This window comes from Malus sylvestris, chromosome 8 (genome assembly GCF_916048215.2).
Source record: "Malus sylvestris chromosome 8, drMalSylv7.2, whole genome shotgun sequence".
NCBI classification, from domain to species: domain Eukaryota; kingdom Viridiplantae; phylum Streptophyta; class Magnoliopsida; order Rosales; family Rosaceae; genus Malus; species Malus sylvestris.
The window spans coordinates 3,301,361-3,324,358 of NC_062267.1; the positions used below are offsets into that span (position 1 = coordinate 3,301,361).

General features: G+C 38.7%; 2 protein-coding genes across 2 annotated transcripts in view; both read right to left on the reverse strand.

Moving 5' to 3' along the window:
- LOC126631747 (putative disease resistance protein RGA3) overlaps window positions 1-7,985 on the reverse strand; it is a 60,955-nt gene extending 52,970 nt beyond the window's left edge. The window contains exon 1 of the mRNA XM_050301885.1: window positions 6,397-7,985. Coding sequence (XP_050157842.1) covers window positions 6,397-7,915 — 1,519 coding nt within the window. The 5' untranslated portion in view covers window positions 7,916-7,985. The remainder of the gene's footprint in view (window positions 1-6,396) is intronic.
- A 13,497-nt stretch (window positions 7,986-21,482) lies between these two features.
- Window positions 21,483-22,443, reverse strand: LOC126631764 (uncharacterized). Its single transcript, XM_050301902.1, has one exon. The coding sequence runs from the start codon at window positions 22,129-22,131 to the stop codon at window positions 21,718-21,720; it is 414 nt and encodes a 137-aa protein (XP_050157859.1). The 5' UTR covers window positions 22,132-22,443; the 3' UTR covers window positions 21,483-21,717.
- Window positions 22,444-22,998: the final 555 nt, after the last annotated feature.

Genomic DNA, 22,998 nt, shown 5'->3' on the forward strand with positions numbered 1-22,998 from the left:
AGAGAGAATCTTTCATTAAGTATAGTTGTCTCACATTAGGTCGAGTGAGACTCAATTTTAGGAGATTCACAAGCTTTAATCCATCTATAACTAACTAGTTGTATGATGAAACTTTTTACTTCATTCATTAAGAAAATATAATCCTTCTCCAAAGTCCAAAATCCAACCACTTGATCGCTATGATTATTCTGAGTCTTGTGCTATCGTCAATCCATTTCGTGCCAGTCAATGCCGTTAACTTCTCTGTTCACATGATTATTGTATCTGACCTGTTGAAAAATCACCATGCAAGAGCACAGGTCCAAGCAGCGAGGAGTCAAAGGCTTTAAGGACTCATTTTCCAACGCCTGCTAAGATCTCATGGCATTGTTGAAGATGATCAAAATTTCAATTGAAACTTCAGAAAGGGACGTTGATAGTCGACTTCACACTTTTCATGCGCTTCAACATAATTCTTAAAACGATAGATGGATTCTGGATTCAATGTCTCTAATACATTGTCCTAGAATTAAATTTTCTAAGAAAACAACTAGATTATATGTAGATTAAAGTCAAACAACAAACCTCACGAGAAACCTAAAGATAACTTCAAATAAGATTAATAGATATGCCAAGCTCGCGAGTCACCAATTGAGCGACATTGTTCATGTCCTTTGAAGATTATCTGAATTTTGAAAAAAGAAAATTAAGAAAATTAAACAAATATGATGATAGCATACATGTATCAATAAGATAGTTAGAGCTCAATTACCAGGATTATGAGATTTTGATGTTTGGGATGTCAGAAGTCTTGTGCCACTCCTCTCCACTGCCTTGTTCGCAGCGCACAGAAAGCATGGGACAATCCACAAGGCGAAGATCCTGCAGCGGTGTTTTGCAGAGGAAGTCTGGCAGTGTTTTTATATAGACGCATAAACTAATTTGTAAAGAGGAAAGGCATGGTATGATTGAAATTTCATAATCCTCTTTGTTCCATCCATCCACGCCTACTTCCCACTTTTCCAATGCGTACATGCAGCTAATATTGAGTTGTTTCAACTTTGGAAAAAAAATGAGGTGGATGATGATGATGTCAATGACGTTTCATCTTCGTCAACTATTCCCAAAGATTCACCTTCCCCATTGCATACAGAGCCAACTTTTCAAGGTAGGGCAATTTCCCAAGAGGAGGCAAAAACTTGCATTCACTCCATCTATATGGATAAATGATTCTTAAGTTGTGCAAGGACATGATCCAATTCGGGCAGGTGGTTCAAGACTCTCAGATCTCCCACTTGCAATGCTGCTCTGTCCTCATCCTCACCACAAACCACAACACGCTCATCAATTCTTTTCAATTTTTTTAATTTCCGAATCCCTTTTGGCAAGTAGTCCAGCCGATCACAACCATAAACATAAAGGTGCTTTAAGCTAATCAACTTTCCCATGTTATCAGGTAGTTTTTCAAATGACCTGCAATAACAAAGGCGCAAGGTATACAAATTGTACAACTCACAGATACTGTCCGGCAATATCTTCAAACCATCATTCCATGACAAATCAATATGCCTCAAATGTATCAATTCACAAATTTCCTTTGGGACTTCACTTATGTCATTGTAACTCAAATATAATGTCCTAAGACATTTTAGTTGTAGAATAAAATTTGAGTCTATCTTAGCAATGGATGAACCAAAACATGAGAGAGAGATTGTTGTGAGTGAACGTAGGTTTTTGCAATTGTAATATGCATTAGAAGGTGGGAGTGGCAGTGGCTCACCATTTTATGACCTAAAGGTTAAGGTCAAATGGCGAACCTTTTGACCCAAAGCCTTTATTTCACTATCAACATCCTCAGCGTCAGTGATCAGACATTCGTTCTTGGTGAGAGATTGCACAAAGTCATGAACAATATCATGCATTTTGCAACCTATAATTTTACCACTAACACTATATTTCTCCAAATCTTGAACAAAAGACCGTGCTACTAAGTTATCAAAAAATGTTTGGCCAACTTCTCCCTCATCTTTATTTCCTTTTGAATTAAGATAATCTTGTGTCATCCAAAGATTAATCAATTCATCCCTCTCAAACTCATAATCTTTAGGAAAACTAGCACAATACAAAAGACAACATTTGACTGCTGGGGTCAAATCATAATAACTTAAAAGAAATGGTTGAAAAAACTTCTTGCTCCACCTCTTCTCGATCCCATATATTACTATTCAAGACATCTAGCAATTCCCTCCTTGTTTTCTTATTATACATGAGGTAAACCCTTGCATTTCTTCACAATATCCTTACTAATATCTTCAAATGCCTTAGACTCATCTACTTCTATATCAGCAAACGCAATGTGATTGAAGATTGTTAAACAATAATTTAAGTTTTGCACTCGTCTCTCCTTGTCGATAGACAATCCAGGGCTATGAGCAGTCGTCTTTCGTTCTCATGATGGTGTTCAGTCATATAGATTCCTTGGACTAGCTTGCAAGCCCAATGACTTGATCTTCTCATCTTTAGTGGGCTCTCTCTAACTCATATATTGGGCACAATAACAACTACATATTATAATGGGTATACAAGAATCTTTTGTTGACATGATTGAAAATCAAACGAACTTAGATAAAATAACGTGAAAAAAAAAGAACTAAAAGAAAAAATAATAAGAGAAAAAAAAACTGAAGCACAAACAACTTCATACATGTCCTAACTTTTTGGTAATCTTTTGCTTCATGTTGAATTTTTGAGTGTCAAAACTTACCCACCAGGCAACTCATGCAAGCGACCACATGTAAATCAAACGACGTTGATAAACGTGTCGTTTATGAAGTAACGAGAAGGCATGAAAACGCAGTGACGTGGACAGACAGTTGGAATGTGAGACTGCGTGCAGACGATCCGATTCCCACCTTCGTTTCCCAACGGTGACCTCCTCGCCAACCCAAACTCACGGAAATATAAGAATAATCCGACTCCGAAAAACGCAAAATTTTCATGTAATTATTTTGGAAAATTTTCTGAAAAACGCAAAATTTATTGTCTTTTATTGGAATTGAATTTTTGGTTTTTTAGGATATTTGTTTGAGGAAAATTTGACTATGGGTCGGGAGCCGCCGCAGCCGCGGTGGCTGGTGCAGTCGAATCTATTGACGGCGGCCATGGCGGAGGGGTCGTCTTCTGAGTCGGGTCCTGGAATCGAAGAGAACTCGGAAGGCGCAGTGAATCTGCTTCAGTCGCTCATTGACAACCTCGACAGCGTTTTGCCGCCGGGGATTTTGGATGACGTGAGGGCGGCTCCGAGGGTCCCGCCTGCGAGCAAACAGGTGGTGGCCAATCTTCCGGTGATCACGATCACCGAGGAAGTGTTGAAGGAGCTCGGAGAGGACGCAGATTGCTGCATTTGTAAGGAAAACTTGGTTGTCAATGACAAAATGCAGGAGTTGCCCTGCAAGCACACTTTTCATCCTCCTTGCCCCATGGCTGGTAATTCTAATTTTTCAACATTTGCTATATTGCTAATGTATCTCATTGGTTGCGTTCAATTCGAATTTTAAGTGGCTGACTGACGGGTTTTTGGGTTGTTTTGATTGTGGCAGGATGAGCACAATTCTTGTCCGATATGCCGGCATGAGCTGCAGACGGATGATCATGTGTACGAGAACTGGAAGGAGAGGGAGAAGGAGGCCGAAGAAGACAGAAAAAGAGCTGCGAATGCGATTCGAGGTGGTGAATACATGTATGTTTAATGTTTAGATGATGACATTTGCTTCAACAATTGTCAAATTTGCAGCTTCATTAATAAATTCTTATTCAGTCCATCACATTAAGCATGTCTATGAGTGTGTTTTGATGTGAGCCTGTTTTGAAGTGCTTTTAGAATTGCTAAAAGTGCTTTCGGACAACTAAAACTGTTTTAAATGCATCTGTTGTTGTGAGCTATTTGTTGAGTGTCTTTGCTTGGAACTGAAGACTTGGATGTTATATTTCAACTGAAATACTGGCCTTTTTCTTTAGACAAGGCCGAGGTGGTAGAGAGCTAACCACTTTTTCCAGTTTCACGGCTTTTATTCCAGGTCGCCCAACTATACTATACACCAAACTTCGTCTTAATAGTGGTTAATTCGTGTACTTGCGAACATTTTTCTTTTGTTGGAAAGAAGTATGATATTCATTAACGTTTTGGAAGAATACGTACAAGAGAGGATGGGGCGCACCACTGAAAGGGACCTCAGTAAAAACATTGTTGGGGATTTCAACCCAATCGAAGGAGAAAGAACTCTACACACCAAAATTACAAAGTATGACTATCCTTTACAAGGAGAAGTACAATCATGTAAGCTCCTCAAACCAAACTACATCTATGCGAAATGCAGTTAGCTCCCCTTTTCACGTGATTGTATTTGACCTGTTGAAAAATGGCCATGAAGGATCATTAAGCGCAGGTCCAAGCAATGAGGAGAGAGCAGAGGAATGCTTTGAGGAATCACTTTCCAATGCCTGCAGGTTCTCATGACTTAGGTGAAGATGATCAAATTTTGTGGGGAAGCTGCAGTAATGGTATGTTGATGGTCGACATCACGCTTTTAGGTTCTACAGAATCCCTGAAACGATAGGTAAATTACCTATTCAGCAACATCTATATGACATTGTCCTAGAATTAAATTTTCCTAAGAAACGACCAAATAATGTATATTAAAGCCAAACAACAAACCTCATGAGAAACCTGAAGGTGACTTCAACTGACGCTCTTTAATTTGGCTCACCTCTGCTCAAGTCTTACTATTTTCTGCGAAAACTTAAGCAACTAAGATAAGAAAATTATGCGCCGTGCAAATTTGATATTGAATTTGGCACGGACATATGAATAGTTACTAAAAAGTGCTTCATAAATCAGTATATATAAAAAGGAAAGAAAATAACCTTTCAAAGAAGATTAATAGATATGCCTAGCTCGCGAGTCACCACTTGATCGACGTTGTTCATGTCCTTTGAAGATTATCTTAATTCTGAAAAAAGAAAAATAAGAAAAATAAACAAATATGATGATAGCATACGTACATGTGTAAATAAGATAGATAGTGCTCAATTACCTTAAGGATTAAAAGATTTTGATGTTTGGGATTTGAGAAATCTTGGGCCGCTCCTCTCCACTGCCTTGTTCCTGCAGTGGTGTTTTCCAGAGGAAGTCTGGCAGTGTTTTTATGCCTTAGCAGAAACGAATTTCTAAAGAGGAAAGGCATGGCATGATTGAAATTTCTGAATCCTCTTTGTTCCACCCTTCCACGCCTACTTCCCACTCCTCCAACACTGACATGAAACGAATTTCGAATTCTTTCAACTTTGGAAAAAATAAGGATGATGATGATTTCAATGACGACTCATCTTCGTCGACTATTCCCAAAAATTCACCACCAATCTTTTTCACCTTATCCACTGCATCCAAAGTCAGCTTTTCAAGGTGGGGCAATTTCCCAAGAGGAGGCAAAAACTGACATTCACTCCATTCAAATAGATAGATGATTCTTAAGTTGTGCAAAGACATGATCCAATTGGGACAGGTGGTGCCTGAATGATAAGAAATGTCTAAAGAGTCCAGATTTTCGTGCGGTCGTAGCCCATTCAGTATTTCTACAGTGCTTCTTGTCTGCTTGTATTGAACATCCTTAGAATCAATTTCGAGATGAAAGAGTTTCTTCATGTGCCACAACTGTGCTTTCTCAAGCTCTCTCTCATCTTTCACATTCCCCTTCAATTTTATGATGAGACTGCCCTCAAGGTTCAAGACTCTCAGATCTCCCACTTGTAATGCTGCTCTGTTCTCATCCTCACCACAAACCACAACACACGCATCAATTCTTTTCAATTTTTTTAATCTCCGAATTCCTTTTGGCAAGTACTCCAGCTTACCACAACCATAAACATAAAGGTGCTTTAAGCTAATCAACTTTCCCATGTTATCAGGTAATTTTTCAAGTGACCTGCAATAACAAATGCGCAAGGTATACAAATTGTACAACTCACAAATACTATCCGGCAATATCTTCAAACCATGATTCCATGACAAATCAATATGCCTCAAATGTATTAATTCACCAATTTCCTTTGGGACTTCACTTATGCAATTGTAACTCAAATTTAATGTCCTAAGACATTTCAATTGTAGAATGAAGTTTGAGTCTATCGTAGCAAAGAATGAATGAAAATATGAGAGTGAACGTAGGTTTTTGCAATTGTAATATGCATTAGAAGGTCGGAACGACAGAAACTTATCACGTTTCGACCTAAAGGTTAAGGTCAAATGACGAACCTTTTCACCCAAACCCTCTATTTCACCGTCAACATCCTCAGTGATCAAACATTCATTCTTAGTGAGATATTGCACAAAGTCATGAACAATATCATGCATTTTGCAACCTGTAATTTTACCACTAACACTGTCTTTCTCCAAATCTTGAAAAAAAGACCGTGCTACTAAGTTATCAAAAATTGCTTGACCAACTTCTCCCTCATCTTTATCCCCTTTTGAATTAAGATAATCTTGTGCCATCCAAAGATTAATCAACTCATCCCTCTCAAACTTATGATCTTTAGGAAAACTAGCACAATACAAAAGACAACATTTGACTGCTGGCGCCAAATCATAATAACTTAGAAAAAGTGGTTGAAAAACTTCTTGCTCCACCTCTTCTCGATCCCATATCTTACTATTCAAGACATCTAGCCATTCCCTCTGTGTTTTCTTATTGTACATGAGACTACCTAATGCTTTTGCAGCAAGAGGTAAGCCCTTGCATTTCTTCACAATATCCCTACTAATATCTTCAAACGCCTTGGACTCTTCTACTTCTGTATCATCAAACGCCATGCAATTGAAGATTGATAAACAATATTCTTCCCTCAACCCTCCCAAATTGATCATTTCATTTTTTGCTCTCATCATATCAACGACCTCACGCTTTCGTGTGGTCACCAAAATTTTACTACCAGGAGCACCACTTTTGATTAGTGGTGCCCTTAATTTTTCCCACTTCTCACGGTCGTGGGTCCACACATCATCTAGGACAAGGAGAAACCTTTTGCCCTCGATGGATGTTGACATGCGGTGCAAGACACGATCCAACTCATTTGAGCTTTGGGCATCATCACCGCTTATAGCTTTGGCAATCTTAATCTCATCAAAAGGATCCGAGACACAAACCCATGCGCTCATCTCAAAATAGGCTTTAACATTGTCATCATTATAAACAAGTTGGGCTAGAGTTGTTTTTCCCATTCCCCCCATCCCTAGAATAGGGATGATAAGGAGCCCCCTCCGATCTTCTCCACCATCACTCAACAACTTTTTTTTCAGAATTTCTTTTTCCTCATCCCGACCAAATACCTCTGACTGGACGACAAAAGACGAAGTCCTCTGCCGTTCAGGTAATTGTTGAATGCCTCTTTCTGTGTGTAGAAACCCATACCTTTTACTTTGCTCATCAATCTCAGTTAGCCTACCATTCAGATCTTTTATCCTACTCGCAATTTTACTGCGAAAAATCACTTCTTTGGCTTTGCGAAAACAAAAGCAGCTAGAGGAAACAGAGAAAGTTACCTTCTTCTTCTTCTTCTCCTCCTCAGGAACAACAACATCTTCACCTTCTCGTTCTTGCTTCTCAACCTGTTGTCTCAGCATGTCAGTGTTCCACTCGTCCAGCACGTCCACCATCTGGAAGGATATGTCTTTGAGCCGATCCAACCAGATCCTCACGCCGGCCTCCTTGACTTGCCTTTGCTCTGCATCTTCGAGAACGGCTTGAATAGCTCTGAGATTGCCAGCAAATTCTTCAACATCTTTCTTGGCGTCCAAAACAAGTCTCACCTCTTCGTCAACGTACTCGTAAACTGTTGAAGCCAGCCGATCCAGTAGCGTGGAAATGATCCCGTCAGCCATTTTTTGAGCCTCCGCAAAATAGAAGAAATGATGTAGAAGAAATGCAGAATGGTCTGTAACGTTGCCTCTCTTGTATCCAGCTTGTATGATTATTCCAAGTCAATCAAGTAAATTAAAGTAAAGTGAGTGGTTGGTGTGCTGTCATATTCTGTGGAGGCCAATTCCAACGCACTCCGCGGAAACAAAGTAATCATGTGAAAAAGAAAAGGATTAAAAATCATCAAGCCTTCATTAAGTTACCATTTATGAACGACAAGCGTACAATTATTACTTGGTATTTTTTTTTTTTGGAAGAAATTATTACTTTGCAATTTGTATTCAAACACTAGCTTTCTTTGGGAAGAGGATATCCTTTTTGTAGAGGTCTTACAGATTCTTACATTATGGTTGTTTATTATAAATTATACGATCAATTTTTGTTAATTATTATTTTTTTAATTTTAAATAATTTATAAACATACGATATACGATAAATGGTTAAGATATGACGATGATTATAATCTTTTGAATCCGAATTGAAATCCAAAGCCCTGTTTTTTGGAATTGGATCCTCGCCAGATCTAATTGCTGGGGATCCTAGGGATAAACCCACGTGGGCCGTTGATAAAAAATAGTACGGTCACAATTAAATATTTTAAAAGTAAAATAATCTCGTTTTACGTGAAAAATAAAAAATAAAAAAATTATAACTGCACGATTTTTTATCAACGGCTATATAAGTTGATCCTTAGGATCCCCATGAATTAGATCCGGCGAGGATCCAATTCCCTGTTTTTTGAGTTTATGTCGGCATTGCTTGTTTGAAACCATTTGTTTATTAATGATATGCATCGTTTCCAATTAAAAAATTACACTAGCTCTGTTTTTACTTTTTATTTTGTTGTGTGTAAATTTTCAGCTGGAGCATTACCAAGCTTGCTTGGTATTGTACGTCGTCTTTATTCGTTGGTTGGGTCGTGCAACTTTTCTCGTAAAATCTTTTAAATAAAAATAAATTTTTATAACGTCATATAAACTTATATACTATTTTAAAATTAAATTATAAATTAAAATTTTAATCAATGTCATTTCAAGTAAAGTAAATTAAATGGTAGTGCGCTGTCATATTTTGTGGAGGCCAACTCCATCTCACATCGCAGAAATAAAGTAAAATATCATGCCTTCGTTGACCCTACCTTCAATAAAAGACAAGCATTCAATTATTGCTTGGTAATTTGAAAACTCTGGTAGTTCTGTTTTTACTTTTTTACTTAATCATGGTAAATCCATTTTTAATTTCTTAAGTAAATTTCATCTGGAGCATTTACCAAAGCTTTGGAAGATGTTATATGACTTGCATTTGAATAACTGGGATATACTCGGGGACAATCAAGAATCTCCCTATGTTCATGGTCAAAGAAGAAAATATGGAATCATACATTAAACCCTTGTTCGGATTGTTAGATCTATTTTGATGATACTGTGATCACATGCAATAATGTTAATGCAACCAACTCTACCTACTACTTATCGTTCTCATTTGTTTTAGTCAAACGATATATTTTGTTAGATTAGAGGTTAGATTAGTTACTGACGAAATTCGAACCCACCGTCATGCAAAAACTTAGTACATTTCCATCACTATAGTAAAGAGCTCCTTGATACAAAGAAAATATGCACTTGATATACTTAAAGACCATGGTTTCTTGGTTGCAAGGCCCGTGGAGTTTCTGATGGAAGAAATTAAACCTTTTTTTTTTTTTTAATAAAGGGGAGCTACTCAAGGATCTTGCCAGTTACTAATGTTTGGTTGGACAAAAAATTTATCTTACCATCACTTGTCTGGACATCACATATTACGTACATGTACTCAGTCGGTTTATGCATGAAACACGGCAACCCCAAATGGATGCCGCTCTTCAAGTTGTTTGACATCTTAAATCTACTCCTGCCAAAGGTGTGTTCTTTCCATCATACAACAAATTAAATCTAGTTGCTTACTGTGATTCTGATTGGGCTGGTTGTCCAATGACTCGTCGTTCAACTACTAGGTATTGCGTGTTCTTGGGCAATTCATTAATTTCTTGGTGAATGAAAAGATAGATAACAGTTTTTTTGTCTTCAACGAAGCCGATTATAGAGCTATGGTTGGTAGCTATTGTGTACTTGGCTACATTTTACGTTGGAAGGTTTACAACTGCCGCATTCTGGAGCATCTCTTTTATATTGTTTGTGATAATCAGGCAACTTTACATATAGCGGTGAATTTAGTTTTTCATAAGAGAACTCAGCACATTGAGATGGATTATCATTTCATCATGGACAAGATAGTTGATGGCACAAAAAATGCCCAGCATGTGAATTCTTCTCAAATTAGCCGATGTTTTTACGAAACCATTGGGCAAGGAAAAGTTCTTGGTGATGTTACGCAAGTTGGGATATCTTGACATCCATTCTCAAACTTGAGGAAACTTGAGGGGGTGTTAGAAAGTCACCGGTGATTAGATAGGAACCTTATACATGAATGATTATGTATGAGAGCTGCTAGATTCACCACAATGTACTATTTTCCCACCCACATTATAATTTTACACACAGTAAAAAGTTCAAAAATTGAAATGTTATTTCTCCACCCACTATTATTCTTAAAATAACCTCTAATATATATCTAAAATTATAAACTTATCTCTTAAAAAAAGAATATAAACGAATTATATGTAAAACTAAGATTAAGGACATAATCGTTATAGAATTGCATCTGCTTCATCTAAGATAAGAAAAATACATGATTGCTTGATATCAATATTGTTATTAACTTATTATATATCTTTTAAAGTCCTTATCGGTCATTTTATAAACGGTCAAACTTGTAATTAAAAAATACATTAAAACTTGGGTGAGGATATAAGACACTAAGGTAGTAATAACAACACTTTTTTTTTTTTTTTTTTTTTGGGTATTTACATTATATCCCTAGAATTTTGGTTTTCCCATTGTCCAAGGAATCTGAGATGTATATATGTCTACGAGTCAATGAAAATATTCATTCATGCCAAATATAGTTTTCCACTGTGCCTAGCTAGATTTTGAGGATATTATTGGATCGCTAGCGTCTCTTGACAGCGTTTTGCCGTTAGGGGTGTTGGATGCATGATCCACACACAACCTCCCCTGAAAGTGAGTGAAAATTTCTTGTTAATTTAAAAGTACCCTAGTCAAGTCTTGAGTAAGCTCTTAGGCTTTCTTGTAAAAATGTTTCAGGCGTGCCAATGTTGATCAAGACCAACATATTGTTTAGTTTTAGGTGTTGTGCCACAAGGAACTGGCCTTCTTCTCAAAGGATTGTTATTATGAAGAGGTTCAATTCATATAAAGTTCTTGACTTTATATTTTCCTATGTTAATACCAAGAACAATGATCACAAACTGATCAAAAATGGTCTGAGCCAGCCGGCAAATCCTTGATGGAAAAACAAAGTAAAGACAAAGAGCAAAATAAATGAAGTAAAAGCAAGAACTGAAGGGAAAGTGTTTTCAAATGCTTGCGAAGTGTTAGTAGAAGGACCATAAATAGCATTAAAAGCCATAAGATGAAAGTAGATTACAAACACAAGCAATCGAGCAAAGTTTCAACCTATTTGGGCAATTATAATGTCTGTTGGGCAAGTTCTTGCAGTTTCGGGCAATGTACTAGTTAAAGATTTTAATACAAGAAATTACTACTACAAAGGAAAGTAGCAGAGCTATAAATACAAAGGGGATTGTACGAAGTACAGAGGAAATAATTGAAAAGTAGGTTGCAGAACTTTTAGAGGTTTTTTGTTATTTTGTTGAGTTGAGTGTCATTTTCTCTGATTCACTTTTCCTTTGCAAAATTCGGTTCATTCCCTTTCATCGAAGTTGTTGATGTAATGTTTGTTAGAAGATGAGCTCCCACTTGAATACTTGAGTTTTAATCCTCTCGAAATCTTACAGATTTTGCCATGGAAATTCACTTTTCCTCTGCAAAATTCGCTGAGTAAGCATATTTTAGTATGAAAGAGAGCATCTTCGCCACCCATTCTTGCCACGTCAAAAGTATTTTCAAGCCTTTGGGCTTTTCACTGTTCCTTTATGTTAAAAATAAACACCCAACAGCTAAACATGAATTATTTGAGACGTTGGGCCTTGATTAGGCCCAACTGCTTCATTTAGGTCCAAACAGGGACGTGAGGGGGCGGCTCCGAGGGTTCTGCCAGCGAGCAAACTGGTGGTGGCGAATCTTCCGGTGATCACGATCACGGAGGAAGTGTTGAAAAAGCTCGGAGAGGACGCCGATTGTTGCATTTGTAAGGAAAACTTGTTAGTGAATGAAAAAATGCAGGAGTAGTTAAATTCTAGGTTTTAGATGAATATTTTTCTCACTTTTTTTCTTCTCACATAGAGGAATATATAAACTTATACAATCTCCTACAAACTAGGAAACAAGTATCCCAAATCCACAAGGATACCAATTACATAATTTTATACCCAAAATATCTCCTCATTCCTTATTTTCTAAGATTTCCTCACGCAACACTCCCCCTCAAGTTGGTGCGTAGATATCTCCTAGGCCCAACTTGTCAAGTGAGTTCTGAAACACTTTTGTCGCCACTACATGCGTTAACACATCAGCTAGCTGGTTTTCGGATCTCACATATGGAATGTCAATTAGCTTAACATCCAACTTTTCTTTAATAAAATGTCTATCCACCTCAACATGTTTTGTACGATCATGCTGAACTGGATTATTAGCTATTTCTCGCGCAGCTTGATTATCACAATATAAAAGCATCGTTTCACGTGGCTTGAACCCAATCTCTGTAAGAAGAATCCTTAACCATAATAGCTCACAAATCCCATGCGCCATCCCACGGTATTCAGCCTCTGCCGTAGACCTTGCCACCACATTCTGTTTCTTGCTCCTCCAAGTCACAATATTTCCTGCAACAAATGTAAAGTACCCTGATGTAGAGTGTCTATCAGTAATGTTCCCGGCCCAATCAGCATCAGTGTACCCTTTTATCTCTAAATGCCCATGTTTCCTGAAAATCAACCCTTTTCCAGGTGCACCTTTCAAATAACTCAATATTCGCATTACTGCAGCCATGTGATCTTCACTAGGAGAGTGCATAAATTGACTTACTACACTAATAGCATATGCAATATCTGGTCTTGTGAGAGACAAGTAAATTAACCTCCCTACTAACCTTTGGTATCTTTCCCTGTTTGCAGGAACCTGGTCCGGGTAGACAGCCAAATGATAATTCCGAACTATAGGTGTTTCTGCGGGTTTACATGCCAACATCCCAGTTTCAGACAAAAGATCCAGAACATACTTCCGCTGGGATAAGTAAATACCATCACGGGAACGAGCAACTTCAATTCCTAAGAAATACTTCAAACCCCCTAAATCTTTCATCTCAAACTCAGAAGAAAGATACTCATGTAATCTTTCCATTTCCTCTGTATCATCACATGTGACTACCATATCATCCACATAGATTATCAACAAGGTAACCTTTCCTCCCCTGCGTTTGATAAGCAAAGTGTGATCCGCATTCCCTTGTTGGTACCCGTATTTCTTCATTGCATCAGTGAATCTTCCAAACCAGGCCCTTGGCGATTGTTTGAGTCCATAAAGAGCCTTTCGTAGTCTGCATACTTTGCCTGCTTTATTCTGCACTTCATACCTAGGTGGGAGTTCCATGTATACTTCTTCCTCCAAGTCGCCATGTAGAAAAGCATTCTTCACATCAAATTGTTTCAACGACCAATCAAAGTTTGCAGCTAAAGACAAAAGAACTCGTATGGTATTCATCTTTGCTACTAGGGCAAATGTTTCCTGATAATCTACTCCAAAAGTTTGTGTATACCCTTTAGCAACCAACCTTGCCTTGTATCTATCAATGGTTCCATCAGCTTTGTGTTTGATGGTGAACACCCATTTGCATCCCACTGGTCTTTTTCCTTGGGGTAGTGACTCCACGCTCCAAGTTTCATTTTTTTGTAGGGCTTTCATTTCTACCTTCATTGCCTCTTTCCATCTAGGATCTCGCAAAGCTTCTTCCACTTTTGTTGGAATTTTGATAGCATCCATTGTATTCACAAAGGCTTGGTACTTGGAAGACAGTCGATGCGTAGAAACATACTTTGCAATAGCATATCTAATTTTCCCATCCGGAGAATACCTGTCAGGGGGTTTCCCACGATTTTGTCTCGGGGGCAATACATAATTACTTTCAATGTTAGTCAAATTATGAGATTCATTAGATTGGAATAAGCTTACCTCATGGATATCCTCGGGCACACGGACGGGTACAACTAGAGGAGGGTTATTTCTTGAAGTGCTTGAGCTGTCACTACACGGTCCAATTTGTGTGCTGCTGCTCGGTCCAATTTGTGTGCTGCTGCTCGGTCCAATTTGTGTGCTGGACTTAGAAAGGCTTTCGGCCCCTAGGCCCTCAGACCCACTTGTCACATGATCCAAAGTAGACAAGCCCAGATTGGGCTCACACAAGTTGCTGGACTCACGACACAAGCCCATATTAGGCTTACACAGGTTGCTGGACTCACGGCATAAGCCCAGATTGGGCTCACACAAGTTGCTGGACTCACGGCTATTTAGACCACTAGAACTCTCGGCTGGCTGGCATATGGTATTACGGCGGGTGTCATTCACCTGCACAGTTGGCAGATCAATCCAACTATAATCTTCATTTGTGCTCATCTCCCCCTGAAGATTATAGTAAGTGTGTTCAGTGGGAAAAAACATCTCATGCTCGGAAAATGTAACATCCATGGTGACGTACAAGTGCTTAGTTGGTGGGTGATAACATCGGTACCCTTTTTGTTGACTATTAAATCCTAGAAAAATACAACGAACTGCACATGGATCCAACTTATTGCGCTGATTTTTATGGAGATGCACATATGCCACACAACCAAAGATACGTGGGGACAAATGAAGAGAAAATGGTAATGTCACATGGTCAGCAAGAACTTCCATAGGAGTGCGAAAATTAAGCACTCGGGATGGCATGCGGTTCATTAGATAAACGGAGTATCTGACGGCATCTGCCCAATAAGAGTGAGGGGCGTGAGCACCAATGAGGAGTGCTCGAGTGGTTTCCAAAATATGTCTATTTTTGCGCTCGGCTACACCATTTTGCTGTGGAGTGTGTGGGCAAGTAGTCTCATGAAGAATGCCATGCTCCTAAAAAAATTGAGAAAGTTCGGTATTGATATATTCCCCACCATTATCTGACCTAAGAACCTTAAGGGGTAGAGAGAATTGATTTTTAACCATGCAGTAGAACTGGTTAAAAATCTGTCCAACATCACTTTTATGCTTCATAGTATAAAGCCATGTCATTCGGGTGCAGTCATCCACAAAGATAACAAACCAACGAACCCCATGATTAGTGGCTACTGGAGAAGGCCCCCACACATCAGAATGAACTAACTCAAAAGGAATTGTTCTTTTATTGAAACTCGAATGATAAGAAGTACGATGACTTTTTGCAAGAATGCAATCATTACACTGAAAATTAGAGTCTGGAATGCCATGAAATAAAGACGGTAGCAATTTTTTCAAATAACCAAAAGATGCATGCCCTAATCGACAATGCCATAACCAAATTGTCTTATTCTTGTTCAGATGACCACTGCACACTTGATTTACGTGACTTGCCGATACATCATCCACATAATACAACCCTCTCCTCTTAGTATCACGCCCAATTATCGCCCGAGTCTGGATATCCTGAAGTAGGCAAAATGTAGGAAACATTAACACAACACAATCTAATTGCTCAGTAACTTGACCAACAGAAAGTAGATGATTAGATAATGTTGGAACAAGTAGTGTATTGTGAATAGACAAAGATGGAGTAAGGGAAATAGAACCCGCTCCCGTTATAGGAGCAACATCACCGTTGGCTGTAATGACATCTTCTTTAGATGGTGAAGTCATGTGATAAAATAATGATGCATCGTAAGTCATATGGTCTGTAGCTCCAGAGTCAATTATCCAACCAGTATCTCTTTTGGTGGATGTTATTAAAACAGTACCGATTTTACCTGAATCTTCTGAGTTGTCACCCATTGAAATTTGATTGATTAAGGATAGAAGTGGGCCCGTTTCTGTCTCCTTGGAAGCTGCCTCTGAAATTGGCACCGCAAACTGGGCTGCCGCTATTGGACTTAACGGGCTGGGCCTTAGTTGACTCGCTGCAACAGCAGCTATCCCCCTGCTCGCATCAGATTTCTCTTGTTGGGCTTTGGACCCAGCTTGGCTCCCTGCTGCATTAGATGCGACTCCTGATCCAGTGGCTGCCATACGGGCCTGTCCAGCCCGTTTGTTCCCCCGTGCCTTTAGCTCATTCTTCCTTTCCCAGTACCATTCTGGGTACCCATGAATTTCAAAACAGGTCTCTTCAGTGTGTCTTGTTCCATTACAATGATTGCAATGGAGTTTGTCTTTATCAATATCCTCATGGGTTCGGAATGACCGAGAACTTCCATTAGATGGTGGACGCGACCCAGGTGCCTTAGTTGCCATAGCCATAGGAGGTGCTGTCATTGTAGTCTTTGTTCCCATCATAGTGACCTGCCTTTGGGATTCACATCGTACCAAATTGAAGCATTCTTCGATTTCGGGGATAGGTTTTATCCTTAGAATCTCACTCCGAACTTGGTCAAACACACTATCTAATCCCGCAAGAAAATCATACACCCTATCTTTTGCGAGTTCTTCTTTACGAGTTTTCAAATCTACTCCACACACCATACGGAAAGGACGTCGTTTGTCAAGGTCCTGCCACACACTCTTTAATTCAGTGAAGTACAAATTAATTGGACGACCATCCTGTCTTGTCCTTGTAGCTTTGCACCGGAGTTCATAGTATTGGGACTCATCAGAACCATCATAAAACATCTGGGTGACACTCTCCCAGATATCTTTAGCCGTGGGCAAGTCTATAAAAAGGCCAAGCAGGTGGGGTTCCATGGTTTTGAGCAACCACCCACGCACAATAGCATCTTCCGTTGACCACTTCACATATCCTGGATCATCTTCATCTACTGCCGGGATTTTTCCCGTTAGATACCCTTGCTTACCAAGACTTGAAGCATGAACCTCCATCATCTTCGACCAAACCTTGAAGTTCGAGTCGCTCAATCGATACCCAAACGGAATGGAGTTGACGTTGGATGACTCACCTTGGACCGATATGGTTTGCATGGGAATTATATCTCCAGTTTTGATGTCTGCCATTGCACGGACAGATGTGCAGGTTATGTATATTTGTTTTTTTTTTTCTGTAGCTTTGTTGATTCCAAAGGCTACGGTGCTTTGGTTTCTGGGTTCAAAATTTGATGAACATCAGAGTTTTGGCGGCTAGGGTTTTTTCCGAGACGAGACAGGTCGAAACCTGCTCTGGTACCAAGTTAAATTCTAGGTTTTAGATGAATACTTTTCTCACTTTTTTTCTTCTCACATAGAGGAATATATAAACTTATACAATCTCCTACAAACTAGGAAACAAGTATCCCAAATCCACAAGGATACCAATTACATAATTTTATACCCAAAATATCTCCTCATTCCTTATTTCCTAAGATTTCCTCACGCAACAGGAGTTACCCTGCAAGCACACTTTTCACCCTCCTTGCATTGTATTCAAAATTTTGAACATTTGTTGTATTGTTCATGTATCTCATTGGTTGCGTTCAATTCGATTTTCGAGGGACTGACCAGCTGGGGTTTTTGAGTTGTTTTGAGTGTAGCAGGATGAGCAAAAATTTTGTCTGATATGCCGGCATGAGCCGCAGACGGATGATCATGCATACGAGAGCTGGAAAGAGAGGGAGAAAGAGGCCGAAGAAGACAGAAAAGGGGCTTCGAATGCGATACGAGGTGGTGAATACATTGTTGGAAATTATATATTATAATATGAAATATTGTAATATATAATTTTAATAATTGAATGAAAAATAGTGTTAACCAATTTCTTAGAAAGGTTATGTTGTTTAGGTGTATTCCCTTGATAAGTGATGTATACTTATAGATGAAAAGTTACATCTCTTTAATAAGTAGAAATTAGATTCTACATAAACCCATGAAACCATTGGTATTATAAATAGAGAAATTAGAGTTAATTTTTATTTTTGAGAAATAGGGTTTCCCCACTTTGTTTCTCTCATGCTTCATGTGTCAAATTCCGAGTCGTGTCTTGAGAGTACAGAATATATAAAGTTCGCCAGAGTCCGAAGATTGAAGTGCTTTGACTTCGGATTATAGATTGTTGAATCCTGGGAGATGGACGCCTATTGAACTACAAGCACAAGAGTATGGGCGAAATTCTATCTTTAGGACATTGCATTTATGCAAGCCTCAATCTCCAAGTTTGTCAGTTTTTCTAACTTTCACTCTAGTTGTTTATATTAATCTCATATATAATTGATGTTGTGAATTTCTTTATGATTATTATCATTGGAATTATATTGTTATTTTTCATATTTTCTAATATTGCTCCAACATACATAAATCTTTAATGTTTAAAGGATGATATTTGGTTCAACAGTTTGTCAAATTTGCAGCTTCGTCCATAAATTCTTATTCATTCCATCACATTAAGCATGGCCGTGAGTTTGTGCTCTGTTTCTCTGGTAATGTATGTTGTAATTCAGACAAATAATATAGCAAATTTGATTGCTTTTTCTTATAATGAAACACATTGCATTTGCTTTCTTAAGTTTGGTGTAATCAGAATAAGTGGATACGAGCCTGTTTGTAGTGCTTCTAGAATAGCTAAAAGCGCGTTTTGAGTCAGACAACTGAAGTTTTGTAGGTGCGTCAGCGAGTTGGGAGTTATTTCTCCAGCTTCTTTACTTGGAAATGAAGACTTGGATGTAATATTTCAACTGAAATACTGGCTTTTGTGAATTTTGAGTTACCATATGTAGAAAATATCAGATGATTGCCGGACAGATTGGAGTAAATGTACTAGATTTCATGGAGCTGTACCTTATCTGATAGGTTGGCCATTACTTATAGGACGAATTTTAACCAACGATACATCTCAGACATCGTGCATGCAAAGAAGGAAGGTATTCATTAGCATTTTGGAAGAATACGTACAAGATAGAATAAGGTGCTCTATTGGAAGGGGTGTGGATACAAATTTTGTTAGGGATTTTGAAGGAGAAATGAGTGCCACACACCAAAATTACGTAGTATGACTACCCTCTAGAGGGAGATCTGTAATCCTGTGTGACGGCTTTTCAAACCAAATATGTCTTGCGCGAGCGTCAATCCATTCCGTGCAAGCAATGCCATGGAGGATCTAGTATCATCAAGATCAGGTCCAAGCATTGAGGAGTCAGCGGGAGGAATGCTTGAAGGAATCACTTTCCAATGCCTTCGCATGACATCGGGGAAGAAGATCAAAATTTCAGTTGAAACTACAGGAAAGGGACATTGATGGTTGACACCACGCTTTTCACTTCGATAGAATCCCTGAACCATACACAGATTACCAATTCAGCAACTTCTCTAAGACATTGTCTTGGAATTAAATTTTCACAGAAACAACTAATTCATGTAAATTAAAGCCAAACAACAAACCTCATGAGAAACTTTGGGTGACTCGATGAAACCTCAAGGTGAATTCAACGAAAAATCTTCAGCAACTAAGATAAGCAAATCATGCAAAAAAGCTTAATTAGGCCCCATCCACCAGTCTATCTAGACCTGTAAACGGGTCGGTTTTATTGGATTTGGGTTGGGTTGAACCCGATCCGTTAAGTTAACGGGTCATTCGAACCCAACCCGTTAAGCTAACGGGTCACCTGAACCTCACCCGTTAATAACTATTATTATTATTATTATTATTATTATTTTGCATAGAGTTTATATTTTGTTGTTAAGACTTTACTGAAATTACTAAAACATCCTCAACTAACGGTGTTAACGGGTCTAACCCAAAGTGACCCGTTATTTAACGGGTTGTTAACGGGTTCACTCGTTAGCGATTCGACCCGTTAAACATCCACTCAAATACTAATATTAACGGATCGGATCGGTTCGGGTCCAAAATGCATGTCTAAGTCAATCTCCTGTATGTTCTTTTCTGCGAAAAAACTACTAAAATAAGAAAATCCTGCGACATGGAAACATAGGAGTACTTAACACGCACTGATGGTTTATCGATCTCAACTTTACATTCAGTCGTCCTGCAGAGAAATTAGAAATCTGTTGGTGGTAGAAATCTGTAAGTTTTTTCATCATTGCTAGTTTGATATAGTTCAAAAGGTTATTAGTGGGAACGGGTTTAATGTTTGAAAGAATCTTCAACACAAAATTTGGAACGCATGGATCAAAATTTAAATTAATTCTGCTTGATCAACATTGCTCCTTGAATAAAATCATGCTTCAAGATCATCTGATGATATATAGAAAACGAAAAATAAGAAAGACAAACATGATGATAGCTGCAATAGATTCATGCATAAATATGTAAATAAGAGCTCAATTACCAGGATGAGACTCATTCGTCTGCAGTGCCCTGCTTTGTTACTCGAGAGAAAGCTAATACTTGCGTTGTGTATGATGTTTGGAATGCGAAAAATCTTTGGTCACTTCTCTCCGCTGCCTTGTTCACAACCCTCGGTAAGTTTCCGGCATTCCCAGATGCTAAGACACTGCAATGGTGTTTTACAAAGAAAGTCCGGCAGTGTTTTCATGTGATGGCGGTAACGAATTTTCAAGGAGGAAAACAATACCCTTTAATGGTAAATAGTAATAGGGTTCGATAATACCGAAAACAATACCCTTTAATGATAATTTCTTTAAACAAATCAAGGTTAGGGGTCCGCTAAGAGTGTCATTAGGATTTATAGAAGTCTTAAAATTGTACTCAAACACAAACACCGATGCATGCTATGGAAAATAATGCTCCAAGCCTACAAGAGTACAACCACCAGTCCACCAGATTACCAGATGACCATACTCTACTCGACTTCTATATTATTAGTTTGTATATCTTTATCATCGCATGACTTAACACATCAACAAAGGATTGAAAAAACAAATTGAATGAAAACGTGAGAAATAAATACATAATCGCGTATACAAACTAGAGACTAGGGTTTAGATGGTTTGGACATGTGAACTGAAGATCTACAGATGTTCCAGTTAAAAAATGTGACTATGAGACGAGGACTCAGGGTAGAAGGGTAAAAGAAGACTTAGAAAATGACTTTAAGAAAAGATATGGAATACGAGCAAGTGGAAGACATGGCGCAAAACCGAGACGTTCTAGAATTCATACAGTCAGCTATTAAACACTTGAGAGTCATTAGCCATTAAACACTTGAGCGTCATTAATCACCACGGAACAAAACCCACCAAAGAACTCACTTTGCAATTAGCTAGGGCACAAAACTTACACTCCAAGGCACTCTTGTGTCTTGTGTCTCTAGTTTAATTACCAAAACCAAAAAATAATAAAAATAAAATAATTTTGGTTCAAAAAATTAATTAATTAAAAACAAAAAACATAAGCATGTATCTAAGGAAACTTGGATTAAAAGAAAGAACATGTACATTTAATCAACTATCAAAACTAATCCACTTCATTAATCAAAAACAAAAAAAAACCACTTAAACCTAATTAATCAAGTCAAAAAAATCTTACTTTATCAGTTAACCAAATTCCACTAATCTCATCACTAATCCGTATTATTAGTTTCTCAGTCAATCACTAAACTCTCCATTAATCTTGTTTCTTGTTTCTCAGTCAATCAATTTCCCTGTGCCTTCCCCACAGTCGCAAAGCAGCTCTTCGACCTCACCATCGCCGGCCGGCAGTCGCCCAACCTCTCCCTCCTAGGCGAGTCCAGAGTCCGCAGCAACAGCTGTTTCATTGCCGATATCAGATCCGCCGTCGGGTTCGCGGGAGGAATCGACTTCCGAAACTCCTTGCAGAATCTGAAGTGCCGCTTCACCGCCTCCTCCGTGCTAATCTTCCTCGGCGACCTCGAGTTCTCGTCACTGATCGCCTCAGTGCAGAGTCCGCAAATCCACCGGCCCTGGTGCCTCTCCTTCACCGCCGCTACGTACGCCGGTGTGCACTCCTCCTTCAAACAGCAGCAGTAGCACTTCACCTCCACCACCTCCTCCGGCTCCGAAATCCGCTTCACCTCCGCCGACTCCATAACAAAACCTCTCGAGAAAAAACGAAACTTTGAAGAATTTCTGACGCAATTTTCTACGTTACGGCGAGATTATGGCAGAGACTTCAAAATCTTCACTGTGAATTTGCAGACTGGCTTGATATGCTCTGTATTACTATTTTATTTATAGTGAACTGTTTCGGAGCCGAAATAGGACACTTCTCGGATTTGGATTCGAATTTGGATTCCCGATTCCCGAATCCCGAAGGAGTTACGTATTTGGGGGCCCGCTAATTTTGTTACTGGATATTTGGATTTCGGGTTGAGTTTCGGTCTGTTTCGTCAATTTGTTACTGCTTTTGGGTTTCGGAGTAAACATTCGGGAAAGTTTTGTTGATTTTGTTTTGGATTTTTCCACGTGTGGCCTTGCGATTGGGTGGAATCGACGGCCTCTAAATTTTAGAGAGTTTTAACGAAAAGCCTACAGTACTGTTCACTTTAACGAAAAACCACATTTTTACACTAAAAAGTCAAACCTGATACTATTCACTTTACCCTTTATTTTGTCCTTATCATTAAAACTCAAAGTTTTCAAGTCATTTTCATTAGTTTTCCTTAAATTTTATTGCCTGATTTCGTTTTGATCTGCCACGCGTAGTGTTGTGCTTGGGTGGAGGGTTGCATAACTTGCATTCTTTGGCTTGCTGGGTAGGGGATCAGATTCTGTACGAGAGATTTTTCAATATGACCGTCACACGAGGTGGTACACTACGTGTCGTTATATAAATGGTGGTATATGTGTGTTAAAAGGATAATAACTTAAAAAATAAAATTTCCCACCATTACATAAAAACACGTGATGTACCATTCGTATTCTCGTCACAATTATAAATTTCTCATTATGTACAA

What these genes read in the sequence shown, in the direction of transcription:
- LOC126631764 (XM_050301902.1), bottom strand. Translation starts at nt 22,131, where the DNA reads ATGGAGTCGGCGGAGGTGAAGCGGATTTCGGAGCCGGAGGAGGTGGTG.